This window comes from Neolamprologus brichardi, chromosome 14, assembly GCF_056152115.1.
Source record: "Neolamprologus brichardi isolate AB-2024 chromosome 14, ASM5615211v1, whole genome shotgun sequence".
Classification (NCBI taxonomy): Eukaryota; Metazoa; Chordata; class Actinopteri; order Cichliformes; family Cichlidae; genus Neolamprologus; species Neolamprologus brichardi.
Genome location: NC_142117.1, coordinates 2251470 through 2261699, shown reverse-complemented (window position 1 = coordinate 2261699; position 10230 = coordinate 2251470). Strand labels below are relative to the sequence as shown.

The 10230-nt window shown below is 41.2% G+C and overlaps 1 protein-coding gene across 1 annotated transcript; it reads left to right on the top strand.

Moving 5' to 3' along the window:
- The first annotated feature begins 1787 nt into the window (after positions 1-1787).
- LOC102783364 (uncharacterized) lies at positions 1788-10138 on the top strand. The gene is made up of 4 exons (XM_006806175.3): positions 1788-2063; positions 5204-5350; positions 5468-5617; positions 8021-10138. The coding sequence occupies exons 1-4, from the start codon at positions 1892-1894 to the stop codon at positions 9115-9117; spliced, it is 1566 nt and encodes a 521-aa protein (XP_006806238.2). The 5' UTR covers positions 1788-1891; the 3' UTR covers positions 9118-10138.
- Positions 10139-10230: the final 92 nt, after the last annotated feature.

Genomic DNA, 10230 nt, shown 5'->3' with positions numbered 1-10230 from the left:
AGACGCAATCATATGGCACACTGACTTCTGAGGGAATTTTAGATGCACTCATCATCAGAAAGGTTGCCGACCACTGTAATAGGCTGTGTCCCAATTCAGGGTCTGCACGCTTGAAGTACGCGTACTACGTACGGTGCGTACTATAAGTACGAGAAGTGCGGAAGTGAGAGGCGTGTGAAATGGAACGGTCTAGCCTTCGTCGCGTTGTTCAGGTTGCCTAGCAAACATGATACTAACCACGAGAAACGTTACATACAGCTTTGTGTGACAGAAATGAAGGAGAAAAAAATGTTTTGTTGGTCATTCATTTTTGTCATGACATCACTTTGATTAGTTGAGTATCTGAGGCTGAGACCACAGGACTGTAAAACATGATTGTTGGGCTTCATTTCTGTACCGAACAGTCATTTAAGATTAGCTAGTAAATTACAATTAGCTAATGTTGTTCATGAGACCAACGTCATCTCACTGTGGTAATGTAAATATAATATGGCCAATATTATAGCATTGACAGATTATTATGATATATATTTTTTTATATACATATATATATATATATATATATATATATAGAGAGAGAGAGAGAGAGAGAGAGAGAGAGAGAGAGAGAGGCTTTAAAACCAAGTAAACGCTGAAAGTACAAACATCACTAATGTCACACAACTTTGCCAACATATGGCCAACAGCAATGTTTTAATGTTCTTCGTTATTAAACATTCGCACATAATTAAGTGACGTCATATTCAGTACTTACTTTTGACAGTTCACTCTTCGGCCGCTCCCTTCTGTCGTATTTTGCGGCAAAATTATCCACACCCACCGCCGCGCTATGAATTGTGGGATATATGGGACCACGAAGCGACCACGCTTGATATTTGGGGAAATCGACGGCGCATTTGGAGTATGCATTTGAAGTACACTTCGAATTGGGACAGCCGTCGTCGCGTGGCGGTGACGTAATCGCACTTGAAATTAGTGATGGGCAGATGAAGCTTCATGAAGCACTGAAGCTTTTCATCCAATTGGTTCACCCCAGCGCAAAGCTTCTTCAAGCTTCATTTGCTCTAGTAGGACACCTACTGGACATAAAAATATTAGTTGGCATGAATTTGAAGAGTGTGGCCTTTTGCACACAGCCTGTAAATGTCAACAACAAAAGGAGTGTGTAAAACATCTATATTGTAGTGATGCAGTATACTGTGTATATTTATACTGGCAGTATGGAAAATGATCATTTACTGTGAGGTGTGGTTGGGGTGTGGACAGTAGTTGTGCTTTTGTAATGTTGAGGTATGGACAGCTACACCTGTTCACATTTTATTCTGTAAAAACTAAATTTTCACTGCTTTTATGACCTTTTTAGTGGGGAGAACATAGCTAGGATTTAATGATTTAACAAATCTTTTTAAATCCTTTGTGCTCAAACACCTACATTTTGAATGGAGTCTGAGGGGTTTATATCGCTGTCACAGCTCGCGGCAAAGTTCGAACCGCTTCATGAACCAGTCACGTGGTACAGCCGGGCAGCGAGGCTTCGGATGTCATCATTTTCAGCTCCTCCCATAAATGAAGCAAGCCTCGATACGCGCATCGTGGAAACGCCCCCTCCATTACTCGGCACAAGCTTCGAAGCCTCGATACAGAACGTCACATCACTACTTGAAATGCGTACTTCAAGCATGCAGACCCTGAATTGGGACTATAGGGATCCGTACACTGATATATATATAACGGAACAAAAAGTTCACCTGCTTTTCTAGCCGGAACTTTATAATGTGACACACAGAGGAAACAGAAGTCCTGGCGCTACGTCTAAGTTAGCCGCTTGTTGAAGCTGGAAAACGGTTGCATTCGCGTATAACAGAGAAATATTTGAGCTGTCAAAGTAACGATGTGTTCCGTTGAGTATTTGCGAGAGTTTGTTAGCGAGAGACTAACGGCTGCTGCTGAAGAGATATTCGGAGTCTTTGTTAAAACGATGGTCCAGAATGAGGCCGAGATCAGTCAGCGCAGACTGCAGGATATCACTGTGAAGTTCCCCAAAATAAAGTTACACAGAATCGGTAGGTAACGCTCCGATGGTGTTAATGAACCCAGAGTGGCACTGCTATGTGTTTGAGTACTGGTGAGCTGATGGACGGCGCTACCGAGCATGCTCACGTCTGTGATGTGATTCTTAGGTAAGCGTTAGTGAGGTTTGGGGTGTGTCCAAATTCAGGGGAGGCATCATTTAAAGGACCCGGCCTGCCCGTGCACGAAGGCCGGGAAGACCGGAAGTTAGCGGCTTCTGTAGGTCTAACCTAAGACGCGCGCCTCCTGTTGCCTAGCAACCGTGACAGTACCTGTTACACCCTTGGTGACGAGCATGCTCGACAGAAATAGAGAAAATCTTTATTTTATTACTTTTATTGGAGAAAATTGAGATGTTTCAGTGTCCTGTGATGATTCACCACAGCCATGGGCTGAGTCCCTTTACCCAACGGTAATGTTAACTTCCTACATTATTAAGCCTGCAGCTATTGATTATTTTCTAATGATTATACCATCAATTAATTCGATTAATCTGATAAGAAATACTTTTGTCATATTAATGAGCAGTTATAAATATTTAAAAGAGAAAAAAATGAATAGAATAAACTCCTCATTGGTTCCATTTTAGAAATTGCAATGTTTTAAACTACATACAACATTTGTACGTGCCATATTTAATAAAAACAATTCTTGAAAGAAAACATTTTCTTAAATGCAAAAAAATATAAATAATCTCAAGTATGGTCAAAATCTGTATGCAAACTAAACGCAGGCATAAAAAAAATTTGTGTCGAGGATTATTTATGATCACATTACTTGATGAATCGTAGTCCTTCGTCTCTCCCCTTGCAGCTGGACGCTTGCAGAGGGAAGTCAAAAATGGCAGTTGACCAAAAATAGCAGCAAACATTTATCAAGTATCAGTAAACTTGCAAGGTGAAAACACAATTTTGAGTTCGAATTGCATGGACTTATTTTATATGTTTTAAACAAAGAGAAAGGGGAAACGGGACATGGAATCCTGCTGATATGTTCAGGTTGTATGATATAAGCATGACAAAAACAGAACAGAAACTGGGTCAGTGCTTCTCCATTCACTGTCAGTCTTGTTATTTGTTGCTCTATGCAGGATGAGAGCACATTGAACTAAAACACAGCATGGTTAAGTTAGTCCTTTGTTTTATCTTGGGATAAGGTGGGGCCACAAACCCGAAATCAACTCTTTAAAGGGCCACACATTACACACCACGTTTTAGTTAGGATCGCTAATATGATGAGTATCACAGACACTCAGATTCATCCCATCACTGTCACTGACCACTAACACTACCATGCAGTGGTTTCTATCTTTTTGACATTACTCTAAGAAGAAGATTTCTTAATCATCAATCATCCTCACGATTTAAATTTGTAACGCTCTCAACCCCCAGAATTAACAAAATTTGGACAAACTGCCCGAAATGCATTGACAGAGACATTTCAGGGATATAGACCCAGTCTGCGCTCCATATGGGTTAATTGTTAAACGCGTTAGTTGTGATGACGGCACATTAACGCTGACAGCACTAAAAAAATTTGGGGATTTGGGACCCAAAAGTCCCCAATTTCGGATTTCTTTGGCTTTAAACCAAATAAAAGAGGTAAACCTAAGTGGTGTGCCGCTTGTGCAGACATATAGTGCAAGCAAAGCTCTCAAACACGACTAACTGGCATGAGCATGTACATGTCCACCATCCGGCTGAGTATGCCAGGCTATCATCAGCTTCTGCAGCTCCATCAACAAGCACTTGGTCGCAGATTAAAGAGGGTGCTGTTAAAACAGCGCTATTATTATTTTTTGTTGACTTCTATGAGCTCCATCATGATTAGCAAACCTAGTCATGGGAAAATAAATAAATAAATCGCCCTTGTAAACACTATCGTCAATAGTCGATATATTGGTCGTGTCCAAATTCATGGGCTGCATCCTCCTGAGGACCCGGCCTTCGCGGTCTACGTGGGCCGGGTCCTCAGAAGGTCGGGTAGGCCGGAAGTAAACGGCTGGGGAAATTGGACGGTCTAGCCTTCTGATTAGCGTCACTGTCACTACCCGATCCGTACCGGAAACCCGATCAGTACCCCGCATGCGCGAAAGGTGTCTACTTCCGGTCGTAGCGTTTTACGATAGTTATGGGTCAGAGTATCTGTTAAGATGTTAAGAATAATAAGTATCTCTTAAAATGTTTGCGATAATGAAGCATTTCAGTACAATGCAGACAAAACAAAAAATAAAAAGATAGTTATGGATCGGGACTCCCCGATCCTTACTGCGCATGTGCAAAGTCGGACCGTACAAATCGGGTCTACCCGATCCGTACCGCGCATGTGCAGGGGTTTTCTTCTTCTTCTGTTCGTTTAATGGCAGTTTACTCCCCAGTGTACAAGGATACTGCCACCTGCTGACTGAGCGAATGAACCCTATTGTAAACTGAATTGGCGTCATTACAAACGTGTGTTAAATTTGATTTAGTGATAGTCGAGTGTGTTTATGCTTGTCTGTGTGGAGAGGATTGTTGGAATAGTGATGATGATGTCCGCTATCACTGTCAATTGTCAGTAAACACTTAATCTGGCTGCTGAATCTTCACGTGACATATTACAAAGTCTGTATTATTAACTATGTAATTAGGCGCCATTCTTCTTATTTTACGGCGCTGTTGTTCAATCGGGGAACGCTCTCTGTTGAGGAGAAAAGCATGAATTTGTTTGTATACGGATTATCCATTGTTTAAATGTCCCGGTAGTCGGAAAGGAGGCAGAGCTGCTGAGAAATGCTAGGAGCTAACTGGGCGCTAACCGTATCATTCAAATATATTGGATGTCGCAATGTTGGCAAAGAGAGGAAGTGACGTGAGATTTGCGTGTGCGGGGAACCGATCGGGTTTCCGGTACGGATCGGGTAGTGACAGTCACCGCTGTCTCGGTGGAGTTTAATAAACTCTGCCGTCTGCTCGACCATTGTCCAATTGCCCAACCCTAGGCTGATCATTTTCATTTCTATCACACGACGTGGCATCCTCTTGGTCCTAACAGTCTATATTCCTTATCAGTATACATCAGTGTTTCAGTACTAAGTATGAGTGTTTTTCTATCATCACACATGTAATCTTGTTTTGTCCCTTTGTCTCGATAGACCTCCCACAACAACTTGTCATTAATAATAAAGATGAGGTTCTCATAGAGCAGCAGCAGCTCTGTAACCAGGAGAGGAACTCCAGATTGGTCCAGGAGGAAGCAGAGCCTCTCCTGATAAAAGAGGAGCAAGGAGAAGACTGTTGCAGTAAGCTGCTTGTATTAACAGGAGACCAGCACCTTTATGGTGACTTTAACTAAATAGGAGTGCTTGATGAACCCGACCCAAACGTTAACCAGTTCCTCTCTCAAACTTCTCCTGTAGTGGACCCCAAAGACCAGCAAGGAACTAAACATGTAGAAATGGGATCAACCACCAATGAGGAGCTGAAGCCAAAGACGAAATGTCACAGAACCAAAAATTACAATGTGGACATCTCTCCCATGTCAGGGAGTCACTGTAACATGGACACAGGTAAGAAATTTGTACATATAATGATCACTCCCAAAGCCCGGCCCCGGACAAGCAGCAGCAGGATTATAACCATGTTTAAGCTCAACTTTTTAAATATCGAGTATTAAGTGTCTTTGGTGCCTGGATGACAATCAGTCAGAGTGTAGCAGTTAGACATTTGGTGCTTTTCTAAACAAATGTTCTTGCTGTTCAAGAATTGGACGACTTGTTCCTGTAGTGTTTCTCTCTAAATGCTGCGTCCTCATCACCAGCTGTAGCCCTGGCATAGCTGCAGTGTGTCCAACCCAGTGAGGATAAGATCATCAGGATTATTGAACGGGAATATTGTTCATCAATCCTTTGTTCAGTTCAATCCACTGATCCCTTTGACCGTGGCCTCCTCCGTTAGGCTCATGAGGTTAACCTGCGGGTTTACACTGTGCTGACCACAACTAAGAAGCTCACGTCTTGGTTTCTTAGACATGTTTCATTTTGTTTTTCAGTCAGAGAAAACAAAATATCTACAATATTAAGTCAGGGTTAGAGGAACATTTCTCTGTAGCCACCACGTCACCATACGCTTCCCAGAAACCCCAAATGGTCAAAAGTAGAATTATAACATCACCGTACTCTCAGCAGTACTCAAATTTTAAGTAGATGGTTCAACAAAACTGGCAGCCATCTTGAAAACCCATCTTGTGGTTTGTTGTAGGTTCATGTTCGAATTTCTACATTTCCACAAAGGCTACGTTCACTCTGCAGGTCTTGATGCTCAATTCAGATTTTTTGATCAAATCCGATTTTTTTGTCTGCTCGTTCACACTACAAATAAAATGTGACAGCAAACGCGCTCTAGTGTGAACGCTCAAAGCGGCCGCATGCACAAAAGAAGACGTCACACACAACGCGCTCTGTTTAGACCCAGAGCAACAGTATTGTTTGACTGATGGACCTTAATATAAAGACTTCAGACTTCACGTTTCCCAATTTTTGCTTTAAGTTATTTTGTTATTTACATAATAATGTAAATAACCTAATAATGATCCTTATTGCTGTTTTAGAGGAGCGCTGCTTCAAAGGATAGTTGCAGATTTCTGTCAGAATCTGCAGATTATACAGAACAAATAAAATGTTCACGTTTCTCCAACGTTGTCTTCCCAACAGTTTCACTGGATGGACAGGAAGCGTTCACGATGTCTTCTCCGGCTTGCTGTCTGTCTTGTGTTGGTGACGTAAAAGACGGATTTAATGCGACGTGACCATCAAACAGCAGCTTTCTAAAACATCGGATATGTATCGGATTCAGCACCACATACGAAAGTGACCCAGATCGGATTTGAAAATATCAGATTTGTGCCGTTCACACTGTCACACCATGATCGGATATGGGTCGCAGAGGGTCAAAAAAATCGGATTTGATGCGCTTTCGCTTGCAGTGTGAACGTAGCCTTAGTGTCTCTTTGTAAGTAGTAATTAAGTGAGGTTTATTTATTAAGCGCTTTTCGTGGACAGGCAGTCACAAAGCGCTGCACACAAAGGTTAAAATAAAGAAAACATTAAGTAACAAAATAGACAATATAAATAATGCAAATTCAAAACAATCCAAAAGTGTTGATTAGCAGAAGGCCTGTTTAAATAATAAAGTTTTAACTGCTTTTTAAAGGATTCCACAGAGTCAAGCAAACGTAACTGTGGTGGTAAACTGTTCCACAGCCTTGGTGCCACAGACTGAAAGGCTCCGCCCCCTTTCGTCTTCAGTCGTGTTCGGGGAGCAACCAACAAACTCTGAGCCTGTGAGCGAAGACAACGAGCAGCAGAGTGTTTTATAAGAAGCTTGGATAAATAATCTGGGGCCATTTAGTGCTCTGTATGTTAAAACAAGAATTTTATCATCTATTGGGAGCCAGTGAAGAATATAAGATGGACTACAGTTAGCCAGAATTCATTTGTTTACATGTGACCAGCTGATAATAGTTAAACTTTAAACATAAAAGGAGGTGTTTCATACAGATTACTCCAATCAGAAACGTTATCAGATGAAAATAATAAAATGTTGATTAAAGATCTGTACAGAATATAAACAAATGTGTTGCAAATAAGAGAAAATTCATTCTGCAGGGAGTCATTCATCTTTGAGCGCGAAGCAGTAAAATAAATATTTCAACTCAAGTTGATTGTGTTATTCCTGCAGTTTATTTTTAAAATGACAGCTACACATTAGAGCGCTGAAGTTTGAACTAAAACATCGACCATAACCTGGACCTACAACATACTGCACACCAAACAGCTGAACCTTAAGTGAAACCTGAACCACTGGTGTTAACCATCCGTCGGCCATCACTTGTGGTAAAAAAAATTGCTTAGATGTTCATTTGTATATGAATACAGTACTGACTGTTTTTATGTGCCACTTTGTCTCTCCAGACCAGCTCCAGCAATATGTCTGCAAGGAGGAGGTTCTCGAGGACTTGTACCTCTTTAACCTGGAGAACTCTGGTCTGGATCAACAGGACGTTGGATCGGCTAAGATTAAGGAAGAATGGACGGAACTTTGCACAAGTCAGGAGAGACAGGAGCTTGTAATTGACCAGGAAACCAATCCATATACAGTAATTTATGAGGAGAAAAACTACGGCCAGCCGAAACCAAGCAGTCACCTGCTCCTCTCTCACAACTCTCTACATCAAAAAAGAACGTCCACAGATGAGAAACCATATTCTTGCAACACGTGTGGGAAAAGATTTAAATATGCATCAAAGCTAAAAATACACACGAGCATTCACACAGGTGAGAAGCCTTTCTCGTGTGACGCATGTGGGAAAACATTCAGGAGGAAGGATAACTTGTTGGTCCATATAAGAACTCACACCGGTGAAAAGCCATATTCCTGCAGCATCTGTGGGAAAGCGTTTAGAGACAGCTCAAATCTGATATATCACATTAGATTTCACACAGGTGAGAAGCGATACTCGTGTGAAACATGTGGGAAAAGATTTTACCATAAAGGCAATTTAACGGTGCACATGGCGACGCACACAGGTATAAAACCTTACCACTGCAAGATTTGTGGAAAAAGATTTGCTTGCTTAGCAAACTTGAAAATTCATGCAAGGACTCATACGGGTGAGAAGCCATATTCTTGTGCGACATGTGGCAAAACGTTTAGTCAGAGTACAAATCTGAAATTCCACACAAAAATCCACACAGGCGAGAAACCGTATTCCTGTAAAACATGTGGAAAAAGTTTCATTCAAATGAGGGATTTGACCGTGCACATAAGGACTCACACGGGTGAGAAGCCCTACTCCTGTGTAACCTGTGGTAAAAGCTTCAGTCAGAACAGCCATTTGAATGTCCACATGAGAACTCACACAGGTGAGAGGCCATATTCTTGCAAAAGTTGTGGTAAGACTTTCAGTCAAAATAGTCATTTGACTGTCCACATGGGGTCTCACATAAGTGAGAGTTCTTGCAAAGCATTTGCGAAAACTTTTAGTCAAAATGAGAACTCGCACAGCTGAGAGGCAGCACATTTGCAAATCTAGCAAAGGTTTCAGTTTCATGTCAGCAGTTAGCAAAGAACCACATTAAACTGGATCTCTACACCGTTAGCTTCTTTACTTGAATCTGTGGAACATGCCAATGACAGCAGAGTTTGACAGGCATAAGAGTATTTTGCACCAACAAGGAGCTATTAGCTAAAAACGTAGCATAGTGTGCAGTGTGTCCTTAAATAACTTGAAACTACACAAAGTGTGGCAGTAATAGGGTGACTGTCGAGCAGCCATTCTTAGAAAGGAACACTTCAAGGATGCTAAATTACACAAGAACTAGACTGAAAATCAGCAGCAGGGCATTTGGGACGAGACTCCAAATCTTGGGTCAAAGGTCATACATACATACAGGAGAGGGTAACAAAAGCCAGTTTATGCAGCCGTATGTAAAACAGGGTGGAGGCTCTGTGGTGATTTGGAGCTGCATTTAGGCAGTGGTGTAAGGGACCTTGTGTGGGATCATCTTATAAACCTTTTAAAACATGGCTTCAGTGTATATATGCATATACACTGAAGCCATTGTATGTAAATATGTATATACATCTGTATATACATATGTATATACCAGTATGGTACATGTACTGTATTGTCCCAGTGTAGGTCATAGTGTGAGTTGTCACTCACACTTTGTACTCAATTTGTACTCAAACACTAACTGAAAAGTGTGAATCTTGGAAACATTTATCTGTTGAAAACCTTTTGTTTCTGTTTTTCTGTGAGTTCTGAACCTTTTTGTCCCACTTTGTTCCAGACTTTGAGTATAACATTAAAACTTCCTTTTGTCAACGAGGTTTCAATATTTACTTCCTTTTCTGATGGACTGACTTCAAATCTTTCTTTCTGTGTTTCCAAACAACACTGGATACAAATTCATGTGACCATTAAGTTCTGTACGGTCAACGTACACTGATGCAAACGTAACATTCACGGGGTCCAATAAAAATAAACACTATGTAGGAAAATCAAGCAATCTGGGATTTATAATAAATCATCCTGAAATAAACCCGATATGTGTGATGATGTTTGTGCAAATCTTCGTTCAGATTGGCCGTTAAGGAGGAGATGGGGTGCGTACAGATG